At 49.9% G+C, this 20,639-nt stretch overlaps 1 protein-coding gene across 2 annotated transcripts in view; it reads left to right on the forward strand.

The window, feature by feature from the left end:
- The window catches only part of EPHX2 (epoxide hydrolase 2), a 60,992-nt gene that overhangs the window by 36,803 nt on the left and 3,550 nt on the right, over nt 1-20,639 (forward strand). For both annotated transcript variants that reach the window (XM_059176427.1, XM_059176421.1), the window contains 4 exons: nt 12,438-12,512; nt 14,964-14,997; nt 16,901-17,003; nt 18,106-18,175. In XM_059176427.1, coding sequence (XP_059032410.1) covers nt 12,438-12,512; nt 14,964-14,997; nt 16,901-17,003; nt 18,106-18,175 — 282 coding nt within the window. The remainder of the gene's footprint in view (nt 1-12,437; nt 12,513-14,963; nt 14,998-16,900; nt 17,004-18,105; nt 18,176-20,639) is intronic.

Genomic DNA, 20,639 nt, shown 5'->3' on the forward strand with positions numbered 1-20,639 from the left:
CTGGTCCCTCACTTGCTGAGGAGTGTGGTTTGTGATTACAGGAGCACCAGAGCCTAAACGCCCTACTCCAGGCCCCATGTGTGCTTTGAGATATGTGGGAGGTTTCTGGGTATCACCTCATGTGACACAAAGCCTAAAGTGCCCGTCAAAGATTCCCTCTGGACCTTGGGTTGACACCGTGATGGGGTGTCATTGTCACCTTCAGGGGGATTTGCTGAGAGCAGCACTGGGGTAAGCATCATCTGGCCTCATTAGGGGAGGACGCCTGCCACTCATCCACTCGTGGACTCTGGACCCTAATATCCAGCTACATCTGCGTAATTCCAGAAAGGATAAGAGATGCTTCTTTCACATGCCTAAGAGAGAAGGATGAATTGAGTTAATAAAGAACACAAGAGCATCCCCTGCTTCTCTCACCCAGACCGTGCCCTTGCTGCTCACAGGAGGTACCGTCCCCAGCAAGGGCCGCAGCCATCCCAGTTACAATTTAGGAAGTAACTGTTCTCTAAGAATGATTTCATGGGCGCCTGGGTGGCTCAGTCGGTTGTCTGACTCATGATTTTGGCTCAGGTCACGATCTTAGGGTTGTGAGATTGAGCCCCAGGTCAGGATCCATACTCAGAGCGGACTCTCCTTGAAATTCTGCCTCTTCCTCTGCTCCTCCCCCACTCTCTCAAATAAATAAATCTCTGGGTGCCTGGGCGGCTCAGTCGGTTAAGTGTCTGCCTTCAGCTCAGGTCATGATCCCAGGGTTCCTGCTCAGCAGGGAGTCTGCTCCCTCTGCTCCTCCCCCCACCCCGCTCCAGCTCTCTCTCCCCATTTCTGTCTCTCAAAAATAAATAAATAAATAAAAATAAAAATTTAAAGAAGTAAATCTTTAAAAAAAAAAAAAAAGCACGCACATACACACAAAGAACAATTTTAATTGATAAGACGGTGCCTTCGAAGAGAAACATTTTTTTAAAAGATCTCATTTATGTACCTATTTAAGAGAGATAGAGAGATTGCCAAGGGAGGGGTAGAGGGAGAGGGACAAGCAGACTCCATGCTGAGCACAGAGCCCGACACAGGGCTGGATCCCACAACCTTGAGATCATGACCTGAGCTATAACCAAGAGTTGGATGCATAACTGACTGAGTCACGCAGGCGCCCCTGGAAGAGGAACTTTTTGATGCAGCAGGACTCGTCCAGTAAGATACCAGAAGCCCCCAGCAACATCATGCACCATGTAACACATCCTTCACTGAGGCCCACCCCTACTGTGCCCAGAGTGTGAGAAGTGGTGAGCTCCCTCCGGCTTGAACTGAATCACATGTCTTTAATTAGTTCAAAGTCATCTTGAGCTTGAAGGATGGATTAGATGGTGTGTTAGTCACTTGGGGCTACTGTAACAAAGTGCCATAGACTGGTGGGCATAAATAATAGCATTTATTATCTCATAGTTCTGGAAGCCAGAAGTCCGAGGTCCAAGTGGCTGCATGGTTGGTTTCTTCTAAAGTCTCTCCCCTTGGTTTGTAGATGGCCCCCACCCTTGGTGTGTCCTCCCAAGGCATTTCCTCTATGTCTGTGTGTTCCTGTGCTCAAAATTCCTCTTCTTGCAAGGACACCGGTCCTAGTGGACGAGGGCCTGTCCAAAGACCTCATATTAATTACCTCTTTAAAGACCTCATCTCCAAATATCTTTCCATGTTGAGGTCCTAGGGCTTAGGACTTCTTAGTAATTGGGAGGACACACGGTTCAGCCTATAACAGATGGGTAAGGGGAAAAGGAACATTGCCCCTGGTGAGAGAAATGGGAGGAAGGGGACAGGACAGTGAGGGGAAAGGGTGGGGACCATGAGAAGTGCCCCCTTTGGAAGGCTAGGATAAGCGAGAAAGGAAGGAGGTAAGTGTCCCTGTGGCTTGGACACTAAGCTCTGGGCCTGTAGTTGATGTCAAAAGTAGTAGAGTAGAATCCTTGTGGAATCCTTTGCCTGGTCAAAGATGGCCCTGTGAAAATTCTTCCAGCTGGACTGGAAATCAGAATCCCAATGTCAGGTGTGACGTACTGTCTGCCACCCTTTCCCAGGTGCTTTCTTCACCCCTGTGGGTTTCACACTGGAGAAGCCTCTGGTGATGGGGAGAGAAACACAAAGTCTTGGTGCCACCTGTCTTGGTGGTAGCTGCCTTGGCCTTTGGGAACTGGGAAGGGAATAGGGTCCCACCCAAAACTGGGAAGCTGGTGTCTGGATTCCTTTTACCTCTTATTTGGTCCTTTCTCAATCTCTGGCTCTGCTTGGCTTCCACCCACCAAAAGCCCAAACCCCACTACCACCCTCTGTGTGTCCAGAGTACACCTTTCCAGAGGCATCCCCCCATAGACACTTCCATCACCAGCACCCCATGCTTCATAGTGACTTGTCACCTTCTTCCCCAGCCCCCATGCCCCAGGTATGGGCAACAGGCCCTCCATGCTCAGGCCCCAGCTGCCAGACTGCACCGTGTGGGGGATGCAGAGAGCAAGGGAGGGCTCACAACCGCTCCTTTCTCTTCCACGTTTTTTTCCTTTTTTCTTCTCATCCCTTTGGAGTCAACATTCATAAGAAGACTCCTTTCTACTGCAGAACAGAGGTGCCCCCTGATGGGGCTGAGGAGTTGAGCATGACAGTGTCAGAAATATCAAGAAAAGACTCAGTATCCATGAATTCATCCAGCAGATGCTTCTGCTCTTGCGGTGTTTGCCAGTGTCAGAGTTGAGGAGCGACGTCTGAGGGTTGGAACAGTTCTCAGAGAAGCAGGCAGGTAACACGTCCCTGGAGAGTCAGGCAGCCACACAGGACCGTCATGAAGGCCCAGCTTGCTTTGGGAGCTCGTAAGAAAACACAGTTCATTCTTACATTTGAACTAGCCCTCGAAAGACGAATAGGATCCATGTGGGTTGCTCGGGAAGGGAACCAGCCTGAGGGGACAAAGGGCTGAAAAAGCAGAACTTGCTTTAATGTAGGCAAGTTATTTATCTTCCAGAAATACCATGGGACATAAGAGAGCTCCTAACAAAATACTCAGTGATCTGTACAGTGGGTTTCAGAAGGTCTGGAACATCATAAAATTGCCTGCACGATGCACTGTGTGCACGTATTTTCTCAGGGCGGGAATTCCTTCTTCATTTCCTTCAGAACTGTTACGTGTTCAGTACAAGCGAGGAGCAGCTGGAGCCGAAGGGCAGGACCTCAAAGAGCTTTAGTTAATGTGGGTTGTATCTCTTGGTCTCTACCATACTAGATACTGAAATTTTAAAATATTTTTTTACTTAAGAAATAATAATATTGTGCCCAAGTTGATGTAAGTCACACATTTTTAAAAAATAATATCTTCCTTTAAAATTTAGTGGGGGGTGGGTGCGCCTGGGAGGCTCAGTGGCTTAAAACTCTGCCTTCGGCTCAGGTTGTGATCTCAGGGTCCTGGGATCGAGCCTCTGGGAAGCAGGGAGCCTGCTTCCCCCCTCCTCTCTGCCTGCCTCTGTGCCTACTTGTGATCTCTCTCTCTCTCTCTCTGTGTCAAATAAATAAATAAATAAAATCTTAAAAAAAAAAAAAAAGTTTAAAATTTAGTGAGAGGGGAGTGCCTGGGTGGCTCGAGGTCAGTTAAGTGTCCGGCTCAGATTGTGATCTCAGGGTCGTGAGATTGAGCCCCATGTCAGGCTCTGCGCTGAGTGTTGATCCTTTTTTTTTTTTTTTTTTTTTTTTTTTTTCTGAGTGTTGATCCTACTTGAGATTTTCTTTCTCCCTCTCTCCCTTTCCCAGGTATATTCTCTCTCTCCTCCCCCTCTCCCTCAATAAGTAAGTAAATAAATATGAAATGAAATGAAATAGGAAAATAAAATAAAATAAAAGCCACGGGCTCAAAATGGCATCACTCAAGTGAAGGCCCCCCAAGTCAGTAAACCAACACTCAGTGCCCAACCTGAGTGCAGTTTTAGCCCCCCCACAAACGTAACCTGTAAGCAGGGATTTCCTGGTCAGCACGAGGAGATCACTGAGGGGCACCCTCTGTTGCCTCCTAAGGACCACCTTGCCTAGAACAAGGGCTTCTCTGCCCATCATGCCCTGCTTAGCACTCTCTCTGCCTAAACCTTGACTTTTCTGTAGCCCTCTGAGTGCCCTCTACTGGCCAGACAGGGTGCTGTCCGACTCATGAACCGATTAATAAAACCAAATAGATGTTCAAAACATACTTGGTTGAACTTTTGTTATTTAACAACACACATAAAATTTACCACCTGAACCGCTTCTAAGAGTACAGTTCAGTGGCATTAAGTGCATTCGCTTCACTGTACAGCCGTCACCCCCATTCATCCCCAGAAGGTTTTAATCATGCGGATCCCCAGCTGTGCCCAGTGAACATGGACTCCCCCTTCCTTCTTCCCTCGAGCCCCGGGCACCCAGCGTGCCACTTGCCATCTCTGGGCCTAACCACACCAGGTACCTCCTCGAAGTGGAGTCACCCAGGATTTATCTTTTTGGGTCTGGATTATTTCCCTTTATACAACATTCTTACGGCTGTTCCATGTTGTAGCATGTGTCTGACCTTCCTTTTTAGGACTCAGTGATGTTCCACTGTACGTGTGGACTACGTTTCTTTTATCCAGGACACTTTGGTTGTAGCTACTACTGTTTTTCTTTTGTTTTTTAAGATTATTTGTTTATTTCTTTATTTATTTGGCAAAGAGAGAGTGAGCACAAGCAGGGGCAGCAGGTAGAGGAAGGAGGAGAAGCAGGCTCCCCGCTGAGCAGGGAGCCCCGTGCAGGACTCTATCCCAGGACCCCGGGATCATGACCTGAGCCGAAGGCAGGCGCTTAATGAGTGAGTCACCCAGGGGCCCTGCACCTATTACTTTGTGAGCATGGTAAGCCAAGTTCTGTTCACAAGTGTACTTTGGTGTCCTCCTGTCTTTCAGCAGAGCAGACAGGGCCTCAAGGGGGTTTACTCACTGGCCCAAGACCAGGTACTGATTGGGTTTGACCTAGCTTTGACTTCAAAGCCTACGTGCCTCCCCCTAAGCCAGCCACACTGTGGGGAGAAGGGGGGGAGCTTGGACTTTGTGGTGTGTGCCCTGCTCATCCAAACAGCAGGAGAAGGAGCAAAGCTGGATAAGCTCAAAGGCCAGATAGACAAAAGTGACCTCAGGGGAAAACTGCTTATTAGCTGCCCCCCTAGCAGGACTTTTTTTTTTTGTTTCAAAGGTTATTATAGTCATTGTAGAAAAATCAGTACCCCTATTGTTATGTTGTAGCTGCTGGGTTTAAAACCTGCAGGAAGGGTTGGGAGAATGGTTTTTGTTCTTAAGAACAAAGCCTCTTGGTAGAGAAATGTTCAATATTCAAATGAGCACAGGCTTGGTGAGGGATGTGGATTTGGGGCCAAGTCCGCTGCGGAGGCTGGTCTGGACGGGTGCAGAGCTGGGTCTCAAGGGGAAACCATGCATAGGGGTCCTGCCAGCACGTCTGCTTCCCACTTATCAACAGGCCAGTCCCTTCTGACCTTGGGCACTCAAAAGGGAGGTCTAGTTGGATGATTTTCAGATAGTAACAGCTTCAAACTGAAGCTGAATCCAGGCCAGGAAACACGGCATAAGGTGGAGAGCACATGTTTCATTCAGGGCTGGGTGCTGGAACCCCCTCCCTCCTGCCTCCCAAACTCATCCCCACCACTCCCCCAACCAGGAGGAGCACACAAGGTCAGGATGGATAGTGGCCTGTGGCTGTTCCTCCCGCGCCTCCTTCACATTTGCTGAGCCAGACAGGGTGTGGCTTAAGTAAACCCCAAGTTTAGATTCCGTTCCTCTAGTTCTTTGAACTTTGAGCCAATGTGTTCACTGTACCATCCTGCAAATTTGCCAAGTCTGGTGGAAACTAAAATTAAAAGGGTGTGTGTGTGTGTGTGTGTGCTAGGCAAAGAGATGACAGGCTTTGCCTTTGTATAGTAGGAAAGTGGAGGAGGCTGCTCTGGGCCACAAAGACAAGTAGAATTGGCTGTGTAATTTGATCTCGACTAGTTCCCTGTTTTAATTCTTAAGATTCTTCACGTCCTTGCTTAGCTTCCGGAGATTTCATAGCCCCTTTGCCCCAGAAATCAGAACATGGTTAGTGCACACCCTCCTCCAGCGCCCCACACGAGTCCCTTTTCACTCCTCCTCAGTAGTATTGTGTGTATTGTTATTTCTTGGGAGAAGGGTGTGCGGCATGCACCCGTGTGTGTGGCATGGGTGTCTGGATCTGTACAGCCAGCTATCGGCTATATATACCAGGGCAAGCCAGAGCCCACTTCTAAGTATTTAACCAGCTGAGAAAGGAGGTAACAGAAAATGTGGCGAAAGGAAATTATAGGTATCAGTCAAGAAGAGACGGTTTCACCGGTGGAAGGGTCCCCCAACCCAGCCTGCACAAACGATTTTTTTCCTTCTCTCTCACGGTGTTCCGAGTCTTCCTTAATCCCCAGAACACCCTAGTAACGCATCCCCCCACCCCCCATCAGGCACCAGACTATGGAGACAGCTGGTGACTTGTTACTGCCTGTATTTTGTAGATGATTTATACTTGGTGCTTTAAAAAAAAGTACTCAGTTGTATGAGATAGAATGTTGGCACCCCCTTCACTCATCTAGAAGTAGGTACTATGAATAGTTCTGTGAGTATTTCCCAGACGGTTTTTTATAAGATGCTTTTAAGTGTGGCAGGGGCGGGCGTGCTTATGTGCCTATGGGCGGACAAGTAATTTTTATAGAACTGGAGTCGTGCTGCCTTTCCATTTACTAGAGCTTGGACAAATTTTCTCGCCAGTACGTACAGATTTACCTCACCCGTTGTAGTGGCCGCTCGGTACCCTAGAATACAGGTGGCCCATCAGTTACGGAGCCAGTCCTCTCCCGAGGACATTATTCTGGTGGTTTGTCCCAGCGGAACAGTACCTTTTAAAAGAAAGCCCTGCTGTGTGCTTCCTTTCTCAGCCAGCCTTCCCTCCCATGGTCTGTCTGAGCCTGCAAGAGGCAGGAGCCCTTCTCATTTTATTTGTGTTTTCTTACATGTGTAATCTTACATTCTAGTAAAAAGAACCAAATACTGAGGGGTTTGAAGTCTGGAGTTCTCGTCTCCAGCTTGGGTATTTATAAAATGCCCGACTTTGAAGGAGGTTACACTCCCACCCCAGAGTCTCCATCTGTAAGGCGGCCTCCCCAGCTCAGCACTGTGGGAGAGCAGAGGACCCTCCCCCACCCCAGGGGGGAGGTGGCTTCAGAGAGCCTCAGGTCTCCTTAGGGACCTCCTGTGGGACCTAACTCACCTCTCTCTCGTTCTCTCTCTCTCTTTCTCCCCCTCCCTCCCTGCCTCCCTTGTGTGTGCATGCCTGGCTGAACACTGGAAAGTAATCAACCATTTTCTCTTTTTGCCCACATTTTGGATAACATTTTCCACTTCAGGGACAACCCTACCCTCCGCCCCCCAGACATGGTTTCTGGCCTATTTTGAGAAAACTCTGCTCCAGAGTTTCAGAGGAATCTGAGTATTTATGATCAAGAGAGACAGAACATGAAGCAGCATTGCTGTCCCCAAGCCCCTGATGGGAAGGATACTTCCTTCTCCTCTTCCAGACGCATCTTCTAGTGTTGGCTGGAGGGGGACAGAGGTGGCCTGAGCGCCTGCTTTGATGGACCTGCTGTTTGGTTAGGTGGCTGTCTCCACGGTCTTAGAAATGAAACCATAGACCCAGTTAAGTGCCTCTTCTGAGGCAGACCTGTTGTACATCTTGGAAGGAGCAAATGGGAGACGAGAGAGGAGAAATCCCATTGCGTAGGGACGTAGCGGGAGGATGCCTCTAGGAGGAGGTCTGAGTTTGAGAAGGTGGCTGCTCTGCCCTCCCAGCTGGGAAACCTTCCTGGCAGGTGAAGTGACTAAGGGCTCCTCCCTTGTCCACACACTGGGTGAAAAGTGTACCCAAAACTTGGTCTTCTGAATGGTCTTGGATAGTCTTAGTCTTGGTCTTGGATTCCACATTTCTGGGTTTCCTCAAACAGTGAGTGAAATGTGTGCCTGGGAGGAAGCTGGGCTGGGGGACATGTGCTGAGATCTCAGGAGCCAGATCCCACACCCTGTGCCCAGCACACCCAACAGCCTCCTGGTGGTGGGGAGGGAGGCAGGTGCACAGCCCGCCCTGAACCTGTAGGTTATGTAGGCCCTAGTCCCTTTCCCTCCTCACTTACCCTCCAAATTTAGAGACTTCCTGAAGTGGTGTATTATTTTTTTTTAGGGCTGCTGCAACAAATTACCACATACTTTGTGGCTTGAAACAACAGAAATTTAGGCCTTCAAGTTCTGGAGGCTAAAGTCCAAAATCACGGTGTTAGCAGATTTGGTTTCTCTTGGAGGTTCTGAGGGAGTCCATTCCATGCCCCTCTCCTAGCTTCTGGTGGCGCCGGAAACCCTTGGCACTCCTTGATGTGTAACTCGTCACTCATCCGAGATCCTAATGGTTCCATCTGCGAAGACTCCATTGCCATACAAGGTCACATTCACAGCTGCTGGGCATTAGATTCCTGGATGTGCCTTTTGGGGGACCACTCCTCAACCCACTACAGTGCAGTGTGATAACACTGGGGTAGGAATGAAAGTATATCTCACCGGAAGCTACATTTCCTTCATTGGTCCCTCTTGAGGTCAGTTTTAAGGATCAGATTGAGGAGTGTGACAAGGTAGCCACACGGACAGACATGTTTATTAGCCAGCAGTTGGAAATAGGTCTGAGGAGTAAGGGCAAAGTGCAGGATACTAATCTGGAAAGCACAGAAAACACGGAGAAGAGGATTAGTAGTGTCCTCACAGCTATGAGCTTCTGTGGTTTCAGGTTTAAAATAAAGAGAGGGAGGAGGCAGAGGTGGTTAGATGGAAAGGCCAAGAAATTCTGGTGAATTCTCCCAGGTGGGTTTCCTTATACTTCTAGTCATTCACTCTATAAGTCCTCCTTACACAGCCTCCAAGTACTACTCTGGAGACAAAGCTCCAGGATTCATGGAATTCCAAAGGCTTTGTTCTAGGGGCTTCTTTCTGAACCCAGAACTGTCTTCCGTTTGCCTGCCCCAGTGAGAGCGTTGGGTCCTAAGACAGCAGGCTCTATCATTTGTCTCTGTTCCATAGGTTACTGCGCACCTCCAACTTGATCAAGCTGGGGCTGACTTACCTTGTCTGGTGACTATGAGCTCGTGGGGGGGGGGGGGCACAGAAAATAAAAGCCACAATGACTTAGAAGACCTCCCACCAGAGTCTTCCTCTCCTCTTCCAGTCGCCCTTTCCCCCTCTTCCCTTTCTCCCTCCCACCCACCGGGGTGTCCACTATTACCATGCTGTAGGCCATGAGAACAAAAACAGGAATAAGATACACTGGGTGTCCATAAGAAACTCAGGCTGGTAAGGGTACCAGAGTCCCAGAATAGATATTTCAGTTGTAGTCCAGTGACTTTAACAATAGGGATCCTAATAAACCAGAAGTTACCACTTATTGGCTTTTCTCCCGCATGTCAGGAATTGTAAGAAACAAGGCATTCTCATTCTTGTGGAATCCTTGCAAAACTCATTATTTCATAAATGAGGAAATTGAGGCTTGCCCAGTTGAGTATGGGGACAAGGGCTTGTAGCCTTGTTGGCTGGATTCCAGAGCCCGTCTCAAGGGCTCCACTCCAGAGCACAGAGGGAGGAGTCCGTCCCCGCTGGGGCAGGCAGGAATCTTGTCATTAGTCTGCGGGACTTAAAAATACGGTATCACCTTTGGAAAAACTTACAGGGTCGGGTGATAATCAGCAGGGCGTGGGACCAGAGTACAGATGTTCCCATCCTCTCGGCTTTCTGGCCCTCACCTTTGTCCTCGTTCTTCTGTTGATCCCATGTGCTTTCATGTGGGCCGACAGACTTGTTTACCTTATGGATCCCTCTGATTTTTTATTGACCCATCTGGCATCCATCTGCTCTTCTACGGACCGTTTGCGGGTTAGAGCCCTGTCCAGACCTCTGGGCTCTTCCAGGCCCTGGGCTCATGACCCAACTGGCAGCTCTTTCTGGGATGACGCTCCCAGTAAATAAAAGCCCTGCCCCATGTGACAGGCGGCGCCGACCACAGCTTTTATTGATCAGTTAAAGGGCACTTCCTCCTGTGGCTTTTTTCTTGCCCTGATTCGTCAAGTAGCAGAAGGTCACGACCGAATCTCCATCATAATTGAATCTGACCAAGGGAGGAGGGTTGTAACGAACTCATCGAACTCAATCGACCTCGCTCGCTGCAGAAAATCTCAAACTGCGGTCCCAGCGCTGCCGGTGATAAATGTTTCCTTCCGTGCCTGCTGCCGTCTCATAGATCAGAGCCCTCACCGTGTTGATGTGCAGAACACACAGAGTGGGCTATCCTGGGGCCTCGTAAACGTGAGCAGGACGGAGAGGGCTGCAGGTCCCCAGAGAGACCTGGCCTATGGCACCCTCCTCTCTCAAGAACATGAAGAGGAGGAAAGGAACCAACATCTATGTTCAGCCCCTGCTCTGTCCTAGGTCCAGTCACAGAGGCTCTCAAATGGATGGCCCCCCCTTTCCTCAGGGTGGCCCGGGGCGGGGGGCACGTTAAAGCGCTATGGGATCCAACAAGAATACAGATAATGGGATGCGCAAAGGGGAACTTGGTTGAGAAGGCAGTTTGGGGGACAGATGTTAAAAGTTCTTTGAAGGCCACACTAAGGGAGCTAGGTGTCCTTTTTTTTAAGATTGATTTATTTTAGAGAGAGAGCATGGGAGGAAGGGCAGAGGGAGAGAATCTCAAGCAGACCCCCTCCCCACCCTCCACTGAGTGTAGAGCCCCACCGGGGCTCAGTCTCAGGATCCTGAGATCATGACCTGAGCAGAAACCAACAGTCCCCCCAGGCACCCCAGGAGTTAGGTGTTCTTGATGGAAGTTTCTGGTCTGTTAAACCAGGGAGTTGAGCAGGTCAGGACACCTACTCAGAAAACTTCCTGTAATCCATTTCAGCCCGTGCCTGGGTACATTCAGGTGAGCTGCTGGAAAGGAGAAAAAAGTATATTGGCACTGTGCTGTAGACCGAATGTTGAAATTCCTATCCTCACTGTGGGGATGTCAGAAGATGGGACCTTTGTGGGGGGTGATTAGGTCAGGAGTGTAGCGCCCTCGTGAGCGGGAGGAGTGCCCTCTTCAGAGAAAGCTCTGTTGCCCCTTCTGCCATGTGAGGGCCAGAGTCTGAAGACAGGGAGTCTGCAGACACCTTGATCGCAGACTTCCTAGTCTCTGGACTGAGGAATGAATGTCTGTTCACAAGCTCCCCGATGTATGGGATTCTGTTCCAGCATCTGGAATGGACTGAGACACCGCCACACTCTTTTTCCGTGTCCTGCTATAGCACTAGTCTCCTTGGGGCTGTGTTGGGGAAGGATCTTGATTCCTTCCCAGCAGTTGCCCTGGAGGGGGTCCCTGCCCCAGGGATGGCTATCTTTCTTTACACAGGTTTTATAACAGCTTTCAGGTCCAAGGGCTTTCAATTTCCGGAAAGGAAAGACTGGATTAAAATGTTCCTTTCATGCCCTAAAAAATCATGTCCCAGGAGACTAGCCAGTAAATTAGCATCCACTGATGGATCTTGAAACCCCCTGCCACCCTGTCTTAGTGTCTGGATGTGCTCCTGGATGGGGGATTTGGTAAGAGGAAGGGGAGGTGGGGAGCTGAGGTACCCAGACCCTGAGTTTCCAGGATGAGAAGGGGCCCAGTATCTGTGGAACTGATGAGGCAAGTCCCAAGTCGGAGACCTGGAAATGAACCAAGAACCGTGTGTAGATGAGTCATCACATGCAACAATGCTGCCATGAGTGGGGAGACCTGGTAATTCATCACCACAAAGGATTTGGGTCTCAGCTCTTCACAAGGCAACCTCGCTGCCCTGTCCTTTGGGAGATAATCCATGGGCATGGAATAATGATCAGTCTATAATCATTTAGACCCAACTGAAAGAGATTGGGTTTGAAGTTACCATAGCAAAACGAGATGCGTGCATGGAACACCTTTTGGCTTTGCCACTTGGCTTCTTAGAATCCTTGGAACCGTTCCTTCTCACCAGCAACTACTCCTGTCCGGCCCTCCCCCATTCCCTTAGAGGGCTTGTTACAAGTAAGACATTCTCACTGTAGGAATTTTGAAAAACAGAGAAGAAAGCAACATCCATAAACCCACCTCCCAGGGAGGGACCACTGTTAGCATCTTGTGTTTTATTTGAAGCTTTTTTTAAAAACGTGTGTTTCAGTCGGAAAACCCAGACTGATGCACTTCTAACAAAACGTGGGCTGAAGGAGACAGACGTTGGGGGCTTTCAGCTTTTGGTCAGATTTCTGCAGAGTCCTTCCTTTTGCTTTTTTGATTTGTTTCAGGGAGTGGCTGAGGCTGAACTGGAACAGAACCTGAGTCGGACTTTCAAAAGCTTCTTCAGAGCAAGTGATGACATGGTGAGTGTTGCAGAGGGCAGGGTGGTGGGGGGCACAGGAGGGAAGGAATGGGGAGCTGCGGAGGCTGGAAGTGTCTCTGGAAGGTTTCCCTGGGAGGGGAGGCTCCTGGGGTGTGGCCAGGTCTGGAAATGAGCACGTGGCCTTCTTTTCTTTGACTTCTGTAGTCAGGGTGCTGGAGGTCCTCACTTGGCCGAGCCCCTCATTGTGGGAAAAGTCTACATCCTCCCTGACCTACACCAGTAAGGCTTTGAGATTAAGATCAAAGAAGGATTATAAAGGATTTTAATAGCAACAGTTGAGAAGTTGTGCTGTGACTGCTGCTACCATTGTCACACACACAGTTGTCCAAGTCTCAAACCAATTGAGATCACTAACGCTTGTGTTGGAAAGGAGCCTAGAACGCTTTAGCTCTGTAATCGCAGCTTGCTTTTTTTTTTTTTTTAAGATTGTATTTATTTATTTGAGAGAGAGGGAGAGCACTCAGGGGAGGGTCAGAGGGAGAGGGAGAGGGAGAAGCAGACTCCCTGCTGAGCAGGGAGCCCTATTCGAGACTCGCTGGCAGGATCCCAGGATCATGACTCTAGCTGAAGCAGATGCTTAATCAACTGAGTGACCCAGGTGCCCCGCCCCACCCCAGCCCGCTGCCTTATGTGTGGGTCGTCCTGTCTTTGCGGTTGTTCGTACAGTCAGTGCTGCTGAGATGTCCCCGTGTTTGCCAGCACCCTTGCTGGTCACACCTGGCTTCTTGCTTCTTTCTGTTTCTACTTCTTGAAGTACCTTCTTTGGTAGTTCTCTCTATAAAAGTCTATTAATAATAAATTTACAGGGTGCCTGGGTGGCTCAGTGGGTTGAGCCTCTGCCTTCGGCTCAGGTCATGATCCCAGAGTTCTGGGATCGAGTCCCGCATCGGACTCTCTGCTCAGCGGGGAGCCTGCTTCCTCCTCTCTCTCTGCCTGCCTCTCTGCCTACTTGTAATCTCTCTCTGTCAAATAAATAAATAAAATCTTTTAAAAAAATAATAATAATAAACTTACAGTTTTTTGGCCTGAGAATATTTTCATCTTGATCTTCAGTCCTATAGACTAGTTTATCCAAGTATGGAATTCTAGGTAGAAGTTTCCATCATTGCTTATGAAAAACCAGCCCAAGATCTGCCCTCCTCCTTGTATATAGTGGTGTCTGGTCTGCAATTCTATACGTCTAAGATGTTTTCTTTTTTAATTTCCATGAACAAGGTTTTTGTTTATGTATGGACGTTGTAGTTGGTTCTTTTCCAAACTATTCTAATCTTTTGTATTCTTGTCATTCCAATATTTTGTATTCTTGTATTCTTTTTCCGTCTTTTATGTCTTTAATCGTGTTAAGCAGACTTATTTTTTTCATTCTTTCTCTCTCACTCTGAAAGTCCTATTATTTGATATTCTTAGGAGACTGGGCTTTACTGTCTGCTGTGTTTGCTGTCTCACAGTGGGGCCTGTATGTGTGCATGTGGGGGTGTGGGGGAGTGTTCTGTAGTTTTGCTTCGTGAGCTCATCTTCAGCAGTGCTGAAACTGCACCAATCTGCTTCTGCCGGGCTTGAGAAAAGACCCTCATGTGCTTTAGCATTGGCTGCTTCCACCTGAGTCCATGGGCGTGACCGGCCCAGGCCTGCTCTTCTTGTTGTTTACCTCGAAGCTTTGGGGTTTCCAGATCCCGCAGGTAGAGTAGGCTTAAACCCAAGCACCTAAGAAGGCAGGCTTATGCCTGTGAATTCCTAGGGGGAGCTTTCTGTGGTTTCCTCTTCCTACCAAACTGAAATGAAACAACTCACTTTGACATTGCTCTGCCATGACATCATCCACCATGATAGGTGGATTTTTTTCTAATCCACCCTTTCACTGAGGACTGCAGATTTTCTGGGTTTCTGGTAGAGGGGCAGGGAGTATCTCCTGTTTAACTGCCCCCCCTGCCCCCGCCATAGGTCTAAGGTCTCATCTGTTCCCCATGGGTTGTATCCACCCAAGTTCTTATGTGACTAAGGCCTGCAAGCACTCAGGAGCAGCCGTGGTGCCGAGCTTTGGTTCTTAACTGCCTTCTGCTTTGACCCCCCGCAGACATCTCTAGCTCTCTTGGGAGTTGTGCGCGTTTGTGTAACCTGATGGCGCTCATAGGCCTTGGGTTGTGACAGGGTTTGCACATGGCCTGTTTCAACATTTTTCCTTTACTTCACCCAGGACAACATTTCTTTCTTTTTTTTTTTTTTAAAGATTTTATTTATTTATTTGACAGAGAGAGATCACAGTAGGCAGAGAGAGAGGAAGGGAAGCAGGCTCCTTGCTGAGCAGAGAGCCAGACGCGGGACTCGATCCCAGGACCCTGAGATCATGACCTGAGCCCAAGGCAGCGGCTTAACCCACTGAGCCACCCAGGCGCCCCCAGGACAACATTTCTAACCTTCCTTTTCCCCACAGGCTTTTCTCAGCGTGAGCAAAGTCCGCGAAATGGGTAAGAGGTTCTTAGGAGGGAAGGGGGATGGGAGGGCCATGGCAGAAATCAGCTAAGGGTTAAACGAGTGTCCATCTGACTGCTCTGAGCAGAAGCAGCAGCCCTCCACGACCATTAGCTCTGAACCGGAATTTAACAAAACACCCCCACCCCTGCCCCGGCTGGTGAATAACCAGCCCTCACCCTAGCCCTGGGCTGATCTGACGACCTTGGTTCCGGCCCCTACCCCCAGGGAACTCTGGGTCCAAGTTCTTAAACGGGAAGAGCTTAGAGGATCTTAGAGCTTGTCAGGGCAATCCCACCCTCTGCTGATAAGGACCAAGGCCCAAGATAGGGACTGACCTTTGCAGTGTCACCTGGTATTCGCAGAGTCCAAGTCAGCTAGACCTGGAGCCAGAACTCCTCGGTCATAATCCACTGGCCTTTCCTCCCTCCGAATACTGCGCTCCTGTTCTTTCCAGTTCACCCACATGAAGACCATCCTTGTTCTCCCTCCTGGGTTGGATACAAGTGCAGAGTTGAAGCCCTGCACATCCCCACGGCGCACAGATCCAGCACAGCTCCCACAGAATCTTGCTTTTGCCCCCACCCACACCCCCACGGAGGCCCTGCCAGTATGCACGTGTATTGATAACGATTGCTGCCTCTCCTTTGAGCATCAGACATGGGCCTCATCCCCTTGAGATCTACTGTTTATCATCCTCATGACATCCTTTAAAAATCCCATTGTTACCACTCATCTACGGAGGAAGAAAATGGATCTCAGAAGAGTTAAGGAGCTCGTTCAGAGGGACAAGGCTGGACTTAAACTCCTCCCACCCTAAAGGCCATACTCCTCTCTCTGGTCAAGAAAGCCTCTTCCCTCCCTCTTCCCTTCCTCCTTCCTTCTCTCCCTCCCTCCCTGTCTTTCCTCTTCCATGCAGTCACTTGTTTGTTTATTCCCCGAGCACGTGGAGCTCACACTTGATGTGACGCAGGGACAGCCAGCCAGATACACGAAGCATAGCCACTGCCCTCGGGGAGCCTACAGTCTATTAGGGTGGTGGATCACAGTAGTCACAGGAGGAGAGCTGGTGGGAGCTCTTACAGAGAAAGCCAGGAGCCGCAGGTCAAGGGGTCGTGGGGAGGCACCCTGATCACATACCCCTTTGATAACATCTCACAAAAGTCAGCCTCACCCAGTTATTGTGCCTCTGAGGCTTCAGGAGCCTGAAAATGGTGAGTCAGCCCTGTTCAGGCACTGGCGTTACTAGCCCTTCTGGCTGTCCCCTGTGAAATAGCAGCCGTCCGCAGGCTGCCCGTTGTCATCGCAAGGTGGCTGCCAAGGGGACTGGGGACTGCCAGGACACAAGGTACACCTCTGAGGCCAAGCTAGGATTCCACACTGTGCAGAAGATCACGAGACCATGTTGTAGAAGGCAACAGAATGCGTGCTACCTGTCCTGGATTTTCCTCCAGGCTAAGAGAAAAATCTGAGCACACTCTGATGAAAATTCTGAGGCTCAGAGGAGGTATCTAAAGAGGGATGTTATTAGTTAAGCTAATGGGAGTGGGGAGGTGAGGGGGTAGCTGGAAGGCCGATGGGGCCTGGTAAACAGTAAATAGTGTCCTGGAATTAAGTCGCGAGGTTTTGAGGAAAGGGATATTTTTTGTCCTCAAGTTTGTTCTGGAAGGGGAGGTCCATGTGCACGATATCACTGGGTTCCAGAATGACAGCGAGGGCACAGATTTGCAGCTTGAGAGGAGATGAGCTCGTTGTGCTGAGAGAGAATGAATGAAGGAGCAGGAGAGTTCAAGATGGGACAGGAGAGGCAGTTTGGTGCCCAGCCTCAGCTGGGAACGTGCCAGAGTCAGAACTCGGGCTCCTGGCCCTGGCTGGACGCAAACAGGTGGTTGTTTGCAGGAGGACTGTTGGTGAGGGCCCCAGAAGAGCCCAGCCCCAGCAGCATCGTCACCGAGGAGGACATCGGGGTCTATGTGCAGCAGTTCCAGAAGTCTGGTTTCAGGTAAAGACGACAGTACCCCAAACACAAAAGAGAGACAATTGGCTAGAGGGCTCTTCTGCTGTCAGGGTACAGGTCAGGCCTGCTGTGCCTCCTGGGAATGCGTGACCAGCTTCTGCTTGAACTCCTCTGCTGTCCGGAGGCTCACTCCTGAAGATTCTTGGCCTGCTCTAGTGTGGGATAACCCAGCTTGCTTCCCCCTTGTGCTGATGGGCCCCTCAGAACAGAGGATTAAAAACATTCTTTAAGGGGCGCCTGGGTGGCTCAGTGGGTTAGGCCGCTGCCTTCCGCTCAGGTCATGATCTCAGGGTCCTGGGATCGAGTCCTGCATCGGGCTCTCTGCTCAGCAGGGAGCCCGCTTCCCTCTCTCTCTCTCTCTGCCTGCCTCTCCATCTACTTGTGATTTCTCTCTGTCAAATAAATAAATAAAATATTTAGGAAAAAAAAAAAAAAAACATTCTTTAAGTCATAACCCCTGAGAGGATCAGAGGACAGCTCTGGGTTCTTTCTCAGAAAAATACAAAAGCCTAGAGACACTCAGAAGTTGCATGTGTCTTCCGGGGAGGATATCAGTGTCTCCCGTTCTTGGTGTGTGTTGGTTGGTAGGTGTGGACTGAGGACTGGGAGAGTGTTCAGGGCCAGCTCCTGGTCATCCTTACGTGTCCCGAGAGGCCTCTTAGAGCCGCCCGCCTATGTCCCACTGGAAAGAGGTCACCTCCACACTACAGCCACTCCCGGAGTCCCTTTCCAAGAGGTCCCGGGCCGAGGAGTGTCTTCTGGCTGGTGAGGGAAAGGAACAAAGCTCCCTGCCCTTCAAGAACACGGAGTCCTGTAGGGCCAGCATCTGTGTGTTTCAGGAAGCCCCCTTCAGTGGCTCTCTCGGCCAAGCCCTGAATGCCTCCACTAGGCCTCGCTCGTTAACTCATGGCCAGTGTGTCAGGCAGCCAGCTGGGACCCCTGGGCTCTGTTCTGCTCCTCCCTGCAGACACCTTTGCTCCCACTGGGAAGAGCAGCTCTGAGTGGAGCTGACTCCTGGTGAGGTCTGCCGCATGGTCCTCTCCTGAGAGCTTTCCTGTTCTTGTTCCCTGATCTCCCCCGCCCCCAGAGGTCCCCTGAACTGGTATCGAAACATGGAGCTGAACTGGAAGTGGGGCTGCAAAGCTGTGGGATGGAAGGTGAGTGCTGGTTCAGGGTGGTTGCGCTCCCCCCAACCCCCCCACCACCCCTCCGCCATGAGCCCCTTTGGGGGCTCCTCATTGGTCCAGTGAGTCTAGCCTGGGGTCCAAGCTGGGGTTGGGGGGATGGGCAGTCTGACTTGCCCTCTTTCTCCTTTCTGTCCTTTCCCTCCACTCAAGGGGGTCTTTGGAGGACTTTTCCTGATACTTTTCCTTGGAATGGCCGAGGGCGGCTTTGGGGCAGGGCAGGGGTCTGGCAAGGTGACCCCAGTGCCACCGGGGAAGGCCCCAGGTCAGGGCAGTGGAAAGTCCCAAAAGACTCCCAAAAGGGAGAAGGATCATGGAGCCCCCATGTCACAGAGTAGCATGAGGTCCTCTCAGAGAGACAGGCTTTAGCCGCTGGCTGTGTCACGTCACCCAAGTCAGTCTGAGCCTCCATGTCCTGGTTTGCCAAGCAGAAGATGGATTTCCAATCTCTGGGTCTGCAGAGGGAGTAGAGATAGACCCTGCATTTTTGAAAGTTCACTTTTACAAAAGACCTGCATTAGTAACAGGTTTCCGTGACTGAAAGAAATTGAAAGGATTTTCGCTTTTAGGGGAAAAAGCAGAAAGAGCATTCAGCATTTCTTTCGCAGTGAATCATTAGAGAGGTGGTTCACAAGCCAGAGGGCCCCGCCGCACCCCTTCCCCAGGAACTCCCCTGCCGTAGCTTTGAACCCCGTCTCTGAGCACTTGGGCTTGACGTTGCTCTCTTTTCTGCATCCATTAGCAAGATGTTTCCTAAGGTATCAGAAAAGCCGAAAAGAGGTGATTTTGGGGGTCTGGGAAAGTTAAAAAATGTTTTCATATAAATTATTGGTGATTGCTTCTTCACCTTTCACCGTTTTGGCTTACAGCAGTTTTCACAGGAATGCTGTAGCAGGGGAAACCTGTGACAGGTCCCCAGGGTGCATTCAGAATGTGAAGAAAACCTATGGGAAATTTCATTTTCATGTTCCTCAGCTTAGTCAATCGCTGTGGTTATCTTGTTGATTCACTAAAGCGTGAATGCCCTCTGTGTGCCAAGCACTGTTCTGGACCTCAGGCATCCTGTGGCGGTTGTAACAGATGAGGTCCTGACCTTGTGGGATCAGGCAATAGAACATGGAGCACGTAGTTAAGAGCAGGCTGGGCAGCAGCTCGGCCTGGGATCTAATCCCTGTGTGACCTTGGGTCAGGCACCTAGCCACTCTGTTCTCTGTTGCTGCTTCTGTAATATGGGAATGACAAGAACAGTGCTTACCTCATAGGTGTGTATAAGGATAAAATGGATTGATGCCCGCCAAATGCTTAAACCAGCGCCTGGCACATACTGGTAGTTCCGTTAAGGCTCATTATCTTTGTCTCTCTCATCTGTGATTGACTGAAATGACAAAACCACGGTTTAATGGGCAGACATCTCTCCCAGCATGGAGGGGCATGATGACAGTCTTTGGGAAGGTGACGCCGGGGGTGCTAACGTTGGAAACCCCGTTCTTCTACAGCTGCCTCTCAAATTGCCCCCCTCCACCACCTCCTCTTGTTTCCCCATAACCAGTTTACACTGTGACTTGGAATATTCTAGAGTGTACAGCAGCCCCACGATGGGTTCCCACAATGAAATCACATCCGAGCACCCCCTGGTTCTTCATCGTTTGGTGACAGGGCTGCAGTGAGAAGCCCCTGGTTCCATACATAGGGGAGGAACAGGGCAAGTCCCTTAAGTGGAGACAGAATGAAGCTCTTTGAAAATTATAATGGCAGAGGGAGAACGAGACACTAGAGGAGGCTTTCTCCAGCCCGCGGTAGTATCTGCCAGCAGGTGATGGTCACCTGCTGGTCACCTGCTGGTCACCACTGGTGATGAATAAAGCAGAGCTGATGTCAGGTTGGTGGCAGTTGTGGCTGACCCATTCACTCTGGAGTCCTGGCTGACCTTTTTAGGCATTCATTGAATTCAAAGAAAAGGAATATTGATCTCCACTCAAGGGCATCTTTCCCCCTTCCTGGTGTCATCTCTAATGTTCTGTTAAAACCCAAAATTCAGCTGAGTAAATTTGAAGACCTAATTGGCTTTATTTAGTGATTCCTGAATCAGGCAGCATCCTGTCTAGCATGGAGAGGGCACTCTGAGAACTGTACCAAGGGAAAGGTTTTAATAGGAAGGACGGGGTGGCTAGAAAGTTCTAAGTGAAAGAAAAGGGAGGATTGTTTCTGGCAAGGTCACCTTCCCTTAGGGGGAGGGTCAGGGCTCTTAAGCACATTCCCTCACCTTCCTGTGGGGGGACAGAAAGGGCCCGTGCGACAGATGACCTCATCAGTGCCAAAGCCTCGTGAATGAGGCATTTCTGGGGGAGGTCAGGATGCAGTTAGGTTAGGTATAAAGCTCCGATTTAGTGACTTGACCTGGCCCAAGTGACACCATTTGGGGCCTGCGGTTTTCTTC

The sequence above is a fragment of the Mustela lutreola genome, chromosome 1 (assembly GCF_030435805.1).
Source record: "Mustela lutreola isolate mMusLut2 chromosome 1, mMusLut2.pri, whole genome shotgun sequence".
NCBI classification, from domain to species: Eukaryota; Metazoa; Chordata; class Mammalia; order Carnivora; family Mustelidae; genus Mustela; species Mustela lutreola.